Source organism: Melanerpes formicivorus, unplaced genomic scaffold, assembly GCF_026170545.1.
Source record: "Melanerpes formicivorus ecotype bairdi unplaced genomic scaffold, bMelFor1.0.p_v2 SCAF_91, whole genome shotgun sequence".
Taxonomy (NCBI): domain Eukaryota; kingdom Metazoa; phylum Chordata; class Aves; order Piciformes; family Picidae; genus Melanerpes; species Melanerpes formicivorus.
The window spans coordinates 946686-960251 of NW_027142443.1; the positions used below are offsets into that span (position 1 = coordinate 946686).

The window sequence follows — 13566 nt, forward strand, 5'->3', positions numbered from 1 at the left end:
AGAGGAGCATGGGGCTCTGTCCCAGCCCCCTGTCACCCTGGGACCCTGCTGGGTGCTGAGGGCTCGTGCTGACCCTACCCGTGCTGTGGGCCCCTCTCTTGTGGGGGGCTCCTGGGGGTCACCAAGGGAGAGGGTCTCCCCCTCACCCCTGCCTGTGCCAGGCCCTCCATGCCACCCCTGCCAGCTCCATCCCTGGATGCCCTTTACCCTGCTCTGGTCATACTGGGATGGTGGGGGGAAGCTGAACCCTCCCTCATGCCAGGGCAGCTGCTTGGCTGTGGATGGCATCTTCTGCTTGGAGGCAGGACAGGTATGGTGGTGCCTACAGCCTCCTCTGGCACCCCTGTCCCCAGCCAGCTGAGCCAGAGCCATGCTGGCCATGGGCTGGGGCATCCAGCTGTGGGCCTGGGTGCACTGGGCACCACTGCAGTGCTGGGCACACAAGGCTTGGTCCTGTGTGTGGCTCTGATGCTGTCTCTCAGCCCTTGCCTGTTTCCTTTTGGGTGCTGTGCCATGCTGTGCCATGCTGTGCTATGCTGTGCCATGCTGTCTGTGCCTTACTGCCCCTGTCCTGCTCTCTCTGGCATGCTGTGCATTACTGTGCCATGCCATGCATATGCTCTGCATCTACCCTATGCCATCCCCCCATGCTGTGCCAGCTGTGCCATGCTGTCTGTGCTCTGCTGGCTTATCCATGCCAGTGCCCTCTGTGCTGGCCCACCTGCAGCATGCTGGCTGTGCTGTGCCATGCCATGCCATGCCATGCCATGCCTGCTCTCCTGGCTGTGTCTCTCCTCCCAGGAGAAGGTGCTGGAGCTGGCAAGGCCCCAGCTGGCTCTGGTTCCCCTTGGCTACAGCCTGACCCTGCTGCTGTGGCACCCCCACGGTCCCCCCACCCAGCTGTCCCTCCAGAGCATCGCCTGGCAGGTGAGGGCACAGGGCATGGTGGCAGGCAGAGGTGATCTGGGCTTGTCCAGCTGTGCCCAGTGCAGCTGGCATGGCTCAGAGCTGGTCTCAGGTGGCTCCTGGAGCCTGCCTGGCTTGTCCCCAGGTGGTCACCACCATCTTCCAGGAGCTGGAGGCGCTGGGCAGGGATGAGCAGGGCCTGCAGACTGTCAGCCTGGTCCAGGTAGGACAGGCCAGGGCTGGCCAGGGTGCCCTGGGGGGTGGGGGTGCAGCTCCTCCTGTGCCAAGGAGCAGACACTGCCCCAGTGCTGGCACCCAGTCCCGTACCCTGCGGGGGACAGGGGCTGAAGCCCTTCAGGTCCCAGCCTTGCTCAGCTCCCTCCAGGGCTTGCCAGGGCTGGGAATTCATGCAGCCAGGTGGGAGGAGAGCAGCTCTCCAGCACCTCCCCCCTGTGCCCTCAATGTCCCTCCAGAGTGCTGGCACACTCTGACCCTCCCTTGGTTGGCACAGGAGCCCCCAGGCTGGACCTTGCTCTTTGGCTCCAGGGTGCCCTGCCAAGCTCCACACAGGACTTGGGCACTGCCAGGGCTCTGCCTTTGCCTGGTCCCAGGGCTGGAGAAGCTGGGAGTGGCCCTGAGACTTTTCCCTGCTCAGCCCTTCCATGTGCTTAGGCAGGAGGAACCCCGAGGTGCCAGCAGTGCCCCCTCTCTGTGCCCCCTTCCAGCTCTGTGCCCACGACAAAGCCTGGGACCTGCTCCGCCCCGACGGCCGAGCCCTGCAGGTGCTGGATGTCCCCCCCCTGGGCCTGTAGGTACTCAGGGCCCCACGGCTGGCTCTGGGGGGCTGGTACCCCAGCACTGGGCAGGGAGCAGGTGCCCAGCCAGAGGATGGCCAGGGACATCCCCCAGGGAGCCCAGGCACGCAGAGGGGGGTTGGGCATGGCCCTGCTCCCTCGCTCTTGTCTCCCTCTGCCTTCAGGATGGTGGAGGAGGCCACAGAAATCCCTGTGCCCGATGCCCAAGCTGCCATCAGCATCTACAGCACCGGGCTGGGTGCCATGGTGGCACTGCCCCAGGGGTGAGCACAGCAGCCCCCTGCAGATGGGCACTTGGCTGGGCTGGGGTGAGGGATGGGGGGGGGCCATGGGGCACTGGGGCCGGCTGTGGGCACTGCTTAACACCACTGCCATGCTGGCCTCTCCCCAGTGCCAGCAGCCTCTTCACCCTCACCCTGGAGTGGCAGCTGGCAGGGGGTCGGCAGCAGCGCTCAGCCCTCAGGATCCTGGCAGCTCCTGGCACCACAGTGCCCTGCCCTGAGCCGTACGTATCAGGCTGCAGCTCCGTGCTGGGGCTGAGCCACAGCCCCTCCTGGCACCCTCTGAGCTCAGGGGGACATGGAACCCATGGAGCAGGTCCAGGGGAGGCTGCAGAGATGAGCAGAGCCTGGAGAACCTCCCCTGTGCGCACAGGCTGGGAGAGTTGGGGCTGCTCAGCCTGGAGAAGAGAAGGCTCCAGGGAGACCTCAGAGCAGCCTTCCAGTACCTGAAGGGCTCCAGGAGAGCTGGGGAGGAACTTTGGACAAGGGCTGGGAGTGCCAGGAGGAGGGACAATGGCTTGGAGTTGGGAGAGGGGAAATGGAGACTGGAGATGAGGGAGAAATTCTTGGCAGTGAGGCTGGGCAGAGACTGGCACAGGTTGCCAAGGGAGGCTGTGGCTGCCTCCTGCCTGGAGGTGTTGCAGGCCAGGCTGGATGAGGCCTTGAGCAGCCTGGGCTGGTGGGAGGTGTCCCTGCCTATGGCAGGGGGTTGGCACTGGATGAGCTTGAAGGTCCCTTCCAACCCAACCCATGGGTTCATGAGTTGGTGCCCAGGGGTGAAACAGGAGGGGTCCTGAAGCCTCAGCAGGAGTCTGTCCCTGGGAGCCAAGGGGCTGCCACCAACCCCTGGGGTCAGGAGCTTGCTCCCAGCAGGGCCAACTCCTCCTGTGGGACAGTTTGGTCTGCCCAGGTGTGGGTCCCAGCCCCATCCTCTCCCAGGGCTCTCTCACCTCACACACAGGGCTCCTGCTGCCTGCTGCCTGCCCTGGGTGGTGGAACAGCTCCTGCAGGGGAACAGCCTGAGCCTGCTGCTGCTCTGGGTGACACTGCCAGGTACCACAGGATGGGGACACCACTCTGGGCTGGCCCCTCCCTGAGCTTCCCCCCAGTCCCTCCCCACGCCTGGCACTTGTTCCCTGGCCACTGCCTGGGGACATCCACAGGCACTGGAAGCCAGGCTCTGGCTCCACTCCTCCTCCTCAGCCTTGCCCCTGTCCCCACGCTGGCGCCCCCTGCCCGGGGCTTGTTCCTCCCCTCCAGACACCTCCCGAGAGGAGCTGCTGGCAGCCCTAGGGGTGGCCGAGCGAGTGAAGGGCTTGGCCAAGAGCATCTCGGCCACCTCCTGGGACCCTGCGCAGGAGCTGGCGGCGCGGCGCCGGGAGCTGCGAGAGCTGCGCCGGGAGCTGCTGGCTGCGGCTGCTGCCCCCCGGCAGAGGGTGGCCCTGGCACAGCTGCGGAGAGCCCTGAGGGAGCTGAAGGTGAGGCAATGCCCCTGGCCGTCAGATGGGACCGAGCTGGCACCGACCCTCCCACGCCAGTCGGAGGAGGTCCAAGCTGCACCCTGGTGCCAGCAGCCTCGCAGGGCAGGGGCTGGGGGCTGCCTGTCCCAGGGGACGGTGTGTGTGATGTGTCCCTGGAGTTGTGCCACGGCTGGAGGTCCCCAGCAGCACGGAAGGGACCCTCAGCCTCCTCCTCCAGGTGCTGAAGAGCCAGAGGTGGGAGAAGAAGCAGGCAGCAGCTGAGGCACTCAGGGCAAGGCAGCTGCAGCAGCCCAAGGCTAAGGTGGGCATGGGGCAGGGCACAGCCTCCTCGTCCAGGACCCTGCCAGCTGCAGGAGGAACCCTGGCCCCTGGCTGCATCCCCACAGCATCTCCTCCTGCTCTCACAGGACCAGGCCTCCACAGGGAACACAGTGCAGGACCAGCAGCCTGGGACACAAACCCTGCCTGGTGCCAGCCTGGAGTGAAGAGGGACAGGGCACGGGGGCAGGGCTGGGCCCCAGGCCTGGGTGGCTGAGATGTGGGCAAGGAGCATCGCGTCCCGCGGTGGGAAAAGGATCTGCTAGGGCTGGGAGAGGCTTCCCTCCCTCCCTCCCTCTCCCCCTGTCCCCAGCCACACCTCCTCATGCTCCTTCTCCTCCCCCCACCCAGGGCACCCTGCCGGCAGCCGGGCAGAGGGCAGCCGAGCGCCAGCCAGCGCAGGGCAGGGGCAGCTGGAGCAGCCCTTGCCAAGCAAAGCAGCACAGCCAGGGGCACTGCCCGGGGCTGGCACGGTGAGCGACACCCCAGCGGCCCCCTGCTGCTGCCGGGCAGGGGCAGTGCCCAGGGCCTGCAGCAGGGCCCCCAGGTGCTGCACAGACCTACTCTGCTTGTGCCAGGCAGGGAGACGGTGCCCGCCGTGCCCGTCCCTGGGGGCGCAGCTCGCCCTGGCCAAGGCACAGAAGCAGCAGCTGCGGGCTCGGCACTGCCTGCTCCTGCACAGCCAGCTCGGGCACGGGGCAGTGCCAGCCCAGGAGGCCAGCAGCGAGGTGGGCATGGGAAGAGAGCCCAGCCCCCTGGGCTGCAAGCTCTCCTCCTCCAGGCAGGGCGCCCCAGGGGGCACAGGGCAGCCCAGGGGGCAGAGGGCGGCCCAGGGGGCAGAGGGCGGCCCCGAGCTGCCCTGTCCTCTGCAGCGGGGCACAGCTCGCTGGCAGCGGGAGGTCCCGCCCTGGGGCTGAGGACGGAGGCAGCGGGCAGGGAGCGGGAGGCAGCCGAGTGGCACCTGGAGGCCTTGCTGCAGAACCACCGGCAGTAGAGGCAGGTGGGCATCGAAGGGCTGGGCACCTCCCGGCTGCCGGAGCCGTGCCAGGCAGCCCCGGGCATCCCCGCAGGCGCTCCAGGAGCGGCAGCAGCGGCTGGCCCGGGAGCGGAGGGAGGCCCTGGAGCACCGGCACCAGGAGCTGCCGCAGGACACCGCGGGGCTCGCTGGGCACGGCCGAGGGCTGCCAGCTGCTGCCACCGCACAGACAACCTGAGACAGCTGCCCCGGGGCAGGGGGTGGGGACAGGGACCCTGGCAGGCAGCTTGGGGGTCTTAGAGGGTAGCATGGGAGCCCTGGCAGGCAGCTTGGGGGTCTTGGGGGATAGCATGGGAGCCCTGGCAGGCAGCTTGGGGGTCTTAGGGGGATAGCATGGGAGCCCTGGCAGGCAGCTTGGGGGTCTTGGGGGGTAGCATGGGAGCCCTGGCAGGCAGCTTGGGGGTCTTGGGGGATAGCATGGGAGCCCTGGCAGGCAGCTTGGGGGTCTTGGGGGGTAGCATGGGAGCCCTGGCAGGCAGCCTGGGGGTCTTAGGGGGTAGCATGGGGGCCCTGGCAGGCAGCTTGGGGGTCTTAGGGGATAGCATGGGGGCCCTGGCAGGCAGCCTGGGGGTCTTGGGGGATAGCATGGGAGCCCTGGCAGGCAGCTTGGGGGTCTTAGGGGGTAGCATGGGAGCCCTGGCAGGCAGCTTGGGGGTCTTGGGGGGTAGCATGGGAGCCCTGGCAGGCAGCTTGGGGGTCTTGGGGGGTAGCATGGGAGCCCTGGCAGGCAGCTTGGGGGTCTTGGGGGATAGCATGGGAGCCCTGGCAGGCAGCTTGGGGGTCTTGGGGGGTAGCATGGGAGCCCTGGCAGGCAGCCTGGGGGTCTTAGGGGGTAGCATGGGGGCCCTGGCAGGCAGCTTGGGGGTCTTAGGGGATAGCATGGGAGCCCTGGCAGGCAGCTTGGGGGTCTTGGGGGATAGCATGGGAGCCCTGGCAGGCAGCTTGGGGGTCTTAGGGGGTAGCATGGGAGCCCTGGCAGGCAGCCTGGGGGTCTTAGGGGGTAGCATGGGGGCCCTGGCAGGCAGCTTGGGGGTCTTAGGGGATAGCATGGGGGCCCTGGCAGGCAGCCTGGGGGTCTTGGGGGGTAGCATGGGAGCCCTGGCAGGCAGCTTGGGGGTCTTAGGGGGTAGCATGGGGGCCCTGGCAGGCAGCCTGGGGGTCTTAGGGGGTAGCATGGGGGCCCTGGCAGGCAGCTTGGGGGTCTTGGGGGATAGCATGGGAGCCCTGGCAGGCAGCTTGGGGGTCTTAGGGGGTAGCATGGGGGCCCTGGCAGGCAGCCTGGGGGTCTTGGGGGGTAGCATGGGAGCCCTGGCAGGCAGCTTGGGGGTCTTAGGGGGTAGCATGGGGGCCCTGGCAGGCAGCCTGGGGGTCTTAGGGGGTAGCATGGGGGCCCTGGCAGGCAGCTTGGGGGTCTTAGGGGGTAGCATGGGAGCCCTGGCAGGCAGCCTGGGGGTCTTGGGGGATAGCATGGGGGCCCTGGCAGGCAGCCTGGGGGTCCTGCCACCTCAAAGCTGGAGGAGGCTCCAGAAGGCCTTTTGTTGGCCTCTCAGTGCCCAAAGGGGTCTCTAAGAAAGCTGGGAGCAGAGTTTGGAGCAGGCCCTGTTGGGACAGAACAAGGGGGGAACGGTTTGAGCCAAAAGAGGGAGAAATGTTTGACACTGAAGGTAAGAAGAGCCTGGCCCAGGCCGCACGGAGGGGTGGGAGCTGCCCCATCCCTGGCACCATGCCAGATGAGGTCATTTGGGGCTGTGAGCAACCTGCTCTGGTTGGGGATGTCCCTGCTGGCTGCAGAGGTCGAGACGACCTTCAAAGGTCCCTTCCCACCCAACCCAGTCTGGGATTCTCTCCTCCACCTCCCTCCCTGCAGAGCCATGAGCCCTGATGCTGGAGACCAGGCAGGGCAAGGCCCCAGGGCCTGGCTGCTGAGAGCTGCTCCTCACAGAAATCTGTCCCCTGGGAGGGGGCTCCACCCCCTGGCCACCCCCCAGGGAAGGCCTTGCCCTGCTGCTGGGCACCTGCCTGCAGCAGCAGTGGGCAGGGTGGGAGAGGTGGTGGCCCCTCACCTGCTTCCAGGTGCAATAAAGCGAGTGTCACCTCCTCAGCCACTGTCACCGGGCCTGGACATGCCCCAGCCTCTGCCTGCCCCCAGGGTGCACAGACACACAGACCCCTTCTCCAAGGAGGACAGACAGACAGCTGCTGCTGAACCACAGCTTTACTAACCCCAGGCAGAACCAGCAGTGCCCACAGCTCACCAGTGTGGGCACAAACATGGGATGCCAACTCCCTTCTGGGAAGCAGGTGGCAGAGCTCCCCCCCTCCCCCCACTGCCCAGGGTGAGGTCACCACCCTCAGAAGGGCAAACAGGGCCCAGGGACAGCAGCAGCCCAGCAGCCAGTGGCTGGGGCCAGGCTGGGAAGCTGCCTCTGGCCACAGTGAGGCTCTGCAGGCAGTCCTGTGAGGACAGCTGCAGGAGCACCATCCCCAGGATGGAAGAATGGCACGAGCCAGAGCCGGGCATGCAGCAGGGCAGAGCTGGGCACTGTGGCACAAGTCAGGGGTGCTCTGTGTGGGGAAGCATCTTGACACACCCCAGGAACAAGGTGCTCAGAACCCCTCCTCCAGGCTGAGGAGGTCCCAGCTGCCTACCCTGGGAATGGGCACAGGGCACTGCCCCCTTGGCACTGCTCCTGCAGGCTGTGGGGTACCAGCACCAAGGCCCTGCAGGGAGCTGGGCAGGGAGGCCACTGGCACCAGCACTGCTGCCAGCCCAGCGCTGCCACCCCCAGAGGCACGAGAAGAGGCTGCCCCAGAGCAGGCAGGGCAGGAAGGCAGCAGCTAGGGGAGGCCATAGTAGAGGTGCATGGCAAGGCCAATGCAGGCCACGGCCACGAAGAAGAGCGGAGTGAGCTGCAGGCTGAAGAGGGCCACGGAGAGGAGGGCATTGGCCAGGATGGAGCAGGAGATGACGAAGAGCCTGGTGATGTTGCTGCTGTGCTTCATCACCACCGACATCAGCAGCCCATTCAGGGCCTGGCTGAGCACCACCAGCAGCAGCCAGGGGGAGAAGCCCTGCAGGAAGCCTCCCTCGGCGCCCTGCCAGAAGTAGCCCAGCAGGTTGAGCAGCACCCCGAAGGAGTAGAGGAAGAGGTTCTGGAGGCCGAGGGGCAGCGCCTGGGCCTTAAGGATGGCTTCTGTGTAGACAGCAGAGAGGCCTGAGACCAGGCAGTAGACGGAGAGCAGCAGCAGGCCCGGCAGGGTGACGTGCAGCCGCGTCCCCGAGGCGCCGCCGGGGCCCCGCAGGCCGCCCCAGCTGTAGCTGAGCCCCGCGGCCAGCAGCAGCCCCAGCCCCAGCCACTGGCGGCTGCTCAGCCGCCGGCGCAGCAGCAGGCTGTAGAGCAGCGCCGTGCTCAGCACCTTCAGGTTGCTCAGCACCTGGAAGGTGCTGGGGTCCATGAAGAGCTGCATGTGCACCACCAGGTTGTTGTTGGCGGCGTAGAGCAGGGCGGAGAGGGCGAAGGGAGCGGCGTGGCGCCAGGAGACGTGCGGCGGCGGCCGCTGCTGGGACAGCGGCAGCAGCAGGAGGGACAGCAGCAGCTTGGTCAGCTCCACCAGAACCACCACAGCCGTGGAGCTGAAGGGGATGGCCCCATCCACCTTGCAGAGGGCGAGCAGGGGGGCGTGGGAGCCGTAGATGGCCACAGAGAGGAGCAGCGTCAGCACCCACAGCCCCCTGCGCAGCAGCCGGGTGGCAGGGCCGGCAGCGGTGCCTGGCATCGCGTGTCCCTGGCTGGCCTGCCCCGGGCACTCCTGCTCGCCAGGGGGCGGTGGGCTACGACGGTCTCCGGAGGTCCCTTCCAAGCCCTCCCATTGCTGTGATTCTCAGGTGGCAGGCAGTGAGGGGCAGGTGCTGTCAGTGCCGGGCAGCCAGGCAGGCAGCCTAGAACAGTCAAGGAGAGACCAAAGACCACGAATTTAATGAGCCTGGGTAAAGCAGGGCACTGCCTGCTGCGCTTCTGCTGCGGCAGCAGACCAGGGGGGTGTCCTTCCTTCAGGATGAGCACTGCCAGCCCCCCAGGGAGCCACACCAAGCGTGTTCCTAGAGCAAAGCCTCAGTGGAAGGGCGGCAAGCACGGTGACAGGTGACAGGCAGCCTTCCAGTGCTCCCAGCGCCGCGGGGAGCGAGGTGAGGGGAGAGGGGCAGCGGGCAAACCGTTGGCTGCTGGTGCCTCCAAGCTGCCGTGGGTCAGCGATCCCTGCTGCCGGGGGGCTCCAGCAGACACCCCGCTACCTGCGGTGACACGGCGTGAAGCCCTTTCCAGCCGAGGAGAGCAGCGGCGGTGCCTGAGCACCCTGGGAGCCTTCAGTGCCTGCTAGCTACGGAGCAGCAGCAGCCCTACAGTCCGTGCACACGGGGCTCCCGGCTAGTCCCGACCTTTTCTCAGGGAGTTGATATAGTCCCGGACTGTCCTCTCCACGTTGGGCACGGCGTAGTTCTGCGCGGCGTAGATGCCGGTGCAGGTGCCGGCCACGAAGCCCAGCACGGCCGAGAAGCGGAGCTTGGCGATCAGGTAGCCTGCCACAAAGCCTTTGAGGAAGGGTGAGGCCAGCAGAGAGCCATCCTGAGGAGAAGAGCCAAGGATGAGGCGAGCAGGCAGGGAGTCAGAATCACAGAACTACCAGGCTGGGAAGGGAGCTGAAGGCTCAGCCAGTCCCAAACCCCCTGCCATGGGCAGGGACACCTCACACTGCAGCAGCTTGCTCACAGCCACAGCCAGCCTGGCTGCAAACACCTCCAGGCAGGAGGCTGCCACCACCTCCCTGGGCAACCTGTGCCAGGCTCTCACCACCCTCATGGGGAACAACTTCTTCCTCACATCCAATCTCAATCTCCCCACTCCTACTTTTGTTCCATTCCCCCCAGTCCTATCACTCCCTGACACCCTAAATAGTCCCTCCCCAGCATTCTTGTAGCCCACTTCAGATACTAGAAGGCCACAATTAGGTCTCCTGGGAGCCTTCTCCTCTCCAGACTGAGCAGCCCCAACTCCCTCAGCCTGTCCTCATAGGAGAGGTACTCCAGACCTCTCATCATCCTCGTGAGCCGAAGGCAGCGCAGGGCCGTGCCCAGGGCCTGATTCTCACCAAGCCCCCTCAAGAGGGGAGCCCTGGCCGCCCCCAGCACCGGGGCCGGGGGACGCGCGTTACCTGCCCCACGCCGGCGTGCACCTCGTCCTCTACCCTGCGCTGTAGGCTCTCAAGCTGGTCCTTCAGGAAGGCGAGGTCCTTCAGCTTGGGCAGCGAGTCCTGGGGGAGAGACGCGGGGATGAGCCCCGGGAGCGGCAGCCAGCTCCCGGAGGCGGGGGCAGAGGCAGAGCCGTGTCCGGCCCCGGTACTCCCCGGGCGCTGTCCCCGCGCGGCCCACCCGCGCCCCGCTCACCTTATCGTCCGCCATCTTAGCGCGCGCGCCGGCCGCCGCCCATTGGACCGCGGGTGGACCACGTGACGCCACACGTCGCCGATTGGGCCGCGGGCGGACACGTGACGCCGCCCGTCCGTCCTCCACCGCCCTCCCGCCCGGCGCCATCTTGAGGCGGGGCGGGGGCCGGCTGCAGGCTGGCACCTCCCCCCGAGGCCCGACCCCGCCCCGGGGGCGGAGTCAAGGAGCGGCTGAGGGCAGGCTCGGCGATCGCTGCGTGAGCGGCGCGCTTGAGAAGGCTGCAGGACGGGATGGGTGGCAGCCAGGGAAAGCTGGGCAGGCTGCAGGAGTGGGCCGAGGAGAGCCTCAGGAGGGTCAATAAGGCCAAGGGCAAAGTGCTGCACCTGGGCCAGGGCAATTCGATATCAAGCCAGGCTGGGAGATGATGCAGCCCTGCAGAGAAGGCCTTGGGGGTGCTGGGGGCGGAGAAGCTGGGCAGGAGCCAGCAATGGGCACTGGCAGCACAGAAGGCCAAGGGCTGCCTGGGCTGCATCCAAAGCAGTGTGGCCAGAGCTGGAGAGAGAGGATCCTGCCCCTCTGCTCTGCTCTGTGAGACCTCACCTGCAGGGCTGGGTCCAGCTGTGAGACCCTCAACACAAGAGAGATCTGGAACTGATGGAGAGGGTCCAGAGGAGGCCATGAAGATGATCAGAGGCTGGAGAACCTCTGCTACAAGGACAGGCTGAGAGAATTGGGGCTGTTTAGCCAGGAGAAGGGAAGGCTCCAGGGAGACCTTCCAGTACCTGAAGGGGAACTAGGAGAGCTGGGGAGGGACTTTGGACAAGGGCTGGGAGTGCCAGGACGAGGGACAATGGCTTTGAGCTGGGAGAGGGGAGACTGAGACTGGGGATGAGGAAGAAATTCCTGGCTGGGCAGACACTGGCCCAGGGAGGCTGTGGCTGCCTCCTGCCTGGAGGTGTTCCAGGCCAGGCTGGATGAGGCCTTGATCAGCCTGGGCTGGTGGGAGGTGTCCCTGCCCATGGCAGGGGGCTGGCACTGGATGAGCTTTGAGGTCCCTTCCAACCCATTCCATGGCTCTGTGATTGCAGTTTCAGGATCTGCAGCTGCAGTGTGCCACTCCTCTGGGGGCCATTGTTGCTTGTATCATTATTATGATTACCAATTCATTTGATTCACTTTTATTTCAATCCTTCATAAAATCACAGAGTTGTTGTGGGGTTGGGAGAGACCTTTAAGATCATCCAGTCCAAGCCTTCCCCCAGCACTGCCAGGGCACCACCAAACCGTGGCCCTCAGCACCACATCTCCATGGCTCTGAAACCTCTGCAGGCATGGGGACTCCTCCACTGCCCTGGACAGCTTGGGCCAGGCCTTCACAACCCTCAAAAGGATGAAATTGTTCTTCATGTCCAACCTAAACCTGCCCTGGGGCAACCTGAGGCCATTTCCTCTTGTCCTGTCACTTGTTTCTTGGGAGCCCAACCACCACCTCACTGCAGCCTTCTCTCAGGGAGGTCTCCCCTCAGCTTCCTCTTCTGCAGACTGAACACCCCCAGGTCCCTCAGCTGCTCCTCCTCAGCCTAAACTGCTTTTATCTCAACCCAGGACTCTGCTCACCTCTACCCCTCCAATTCTCTCCCACATCCCCTGGGGTGGGGAGAAGGTGAGTGAGTGAGTGGCTGCTGGAGCTTGGCTGCCAGGTGGGCTCCCACCACAAGAGAGTGTCAGGGTGACTTTGCAGCTCTTGGGGCAGGGTGGGGAGCACACAGACAGCTGAGAACACTCATGGTGAGCCAGCTCTGGGGGTGACTCTGCCATCAAAAGAAGCCATGGCAGCCAAGGTGTGCTCTTGACACAGGCCTTCAAGGCACAGCACATAGCAGTTCCCAGGAGTGCCAGAAGAAAGGAGCCAGCTCAGCACCTTTTCCAGGATCAGTCCCTACCCACCCCCATCACCAGATGCTCTCCAGCAGCCTCTGCAGAGCTGAGGTCCCAGCAGCACAGCCAGCAGGGTGGAGAAAGCCAGCATCTGGCTCAGCTGCCCGGGGTCAGTGGTGCCCAGACATGGGACAAAGGGCAGTGGGCAGCACCTGAGGACAGAGAAGAGCTCCTTGGGCTCTGGAGCAGTAAAGCTGTTGGGGAAACATCTTCAGCAAAGCCACCCTGCTGCTGCTGGGGCTGGTGGTTGCCTCTTGCTCGGGTTTAGCTCCTTGAGGCCTGTGTGCCTGGCACACAGCAGGGCTGGTTGGTCAGCTAAGCTCCACATCCTGTTCCTCCCCCCCATCCCCTCCCCACTCCATCCCTTCCCAACCCATCCTATCCCTCCTGTCCCCTTCCATCACCTCCCACCCCACCCCATCCCTGTGAGGGGAAGCTGTGGGGAGAGGAGAAGGTCCCCAGGAGCCAGGGTCCCCCATGCTGGGTCCCGCTGTGAGCTGTCCCTGCATCAGGACTGTTCCTGGGCTGTCCCTGTGGCTCTGTGCTTGCCCTGGTGCCAAAACAGCCCCGGGGCTCCCAGCCTGTGCCAGGCAGCTCTCGCTGCAGGTGCAGAGGCTGAGCTCAGCCCTGTGCCCTTCCCTGGAAGCTCAGCAGGTGCCTGCAGCCTTTGCTCTGTGCCCATGGCACCAGGATGGGGTGGGTCAGGCCCTTGGGGGCAGCACTCCAGGGGGTGCACCCAGGGGTTGGTGTCTCCTGCCATGGGCAGGGACACCTCCCACCAGCCCAGGTTGCTCAAGGCCTCATCCAGCCTGGCCTTGAACACCTCCAGGCAGGAGGCAGCCACAAGCTCCCTGGGCAACCTGTGCCAGTGTCTGCCCACCCTCACTGCCAGGAATTTCTTCCTGCTGTCCAGTCTCCATCTGCCCTCTCCCAGCCATGCAGGGCAGCAGGCCCAGAGGAGCTGCTGTTTGTGGTGGCCTTTGCTGTGTCCTCCCCCTCTGCACCCCTCTCATCTGCCTTTGTGTCCCTGGCACAGCTGCAGGGCCCAGAGCTTAGGCTGCAGATTAAGGTTTTACTGAAGGCTGGAGTGGGCTCCACTGCCAGCCCCAGGGGCAGCCAGAGCTGCTCTGCCAGCTGGAGCTGGGCAGGGCTGCCTCCTGCCACCTTCTGCCACAGGGCAAGGGAGATGGAGCCCTGAGGGTCACCTGGGCTGCTCTGCTGAGGGGCAGCTGCCAGGGGAGAGCAGCTTTGTCCTGGGAAGAAGAGCTGGGGAGGGCTGGATGGAGCTGGAGCTGTTTCCTGATTGGCTTTACATGAGAGAGGACTAAGCTGATCCTGCTTTACTCCAGGG

The 13566-nt window shown here is 65.6% G+C and overlaps 2 protein-coding genes across 2 annotated transcripts; both read right to left on the bottom strand.

Annotated features, from left to right (window-relative positions):
• Positions 1–6935: 6935 nt before the first annotated feature.
• Positions 6936–8700, bottom strand: SLC35A4 (solute carrier family 35 member A4). Its single transcript, XM_068165652.1, has one exon. The coding sequence runs from the start codon at positions 8612–8614 to the stop codon at positions 7676–7678; it is 939 nt and encodes a 312-aa protein (XP_068021753.1). The 5' UTR covers positions 8615–8700; the 3' UTR covers positions 6936–7675.
• Positions 8701–8791: 91 nt separating this feature from the next.
• On the bottom strand, positions 8792–10330 carry LOC137455106 (SLC35A4 upstream open reading frame protein). Its single transcript, XM_068165658.1, has 3 exons — positions 10278–10330; positions 10046–10144; positions 8792–9459 (listed from the first exon to the last, which is right to left on the bottom strand). Exons 1-3 carry the CDS (start codon positions 10290–10292, stop codon positions 9262–9264), a joined length of 312 nt encoding a protein of 103 aa, XP_068021759.1. The 5' UTR covers positions 10293–10330; the 3' UTR covers positions 8792–9261.
• Positions 10331–13566: the final 3236 nt, after the last annotated feature.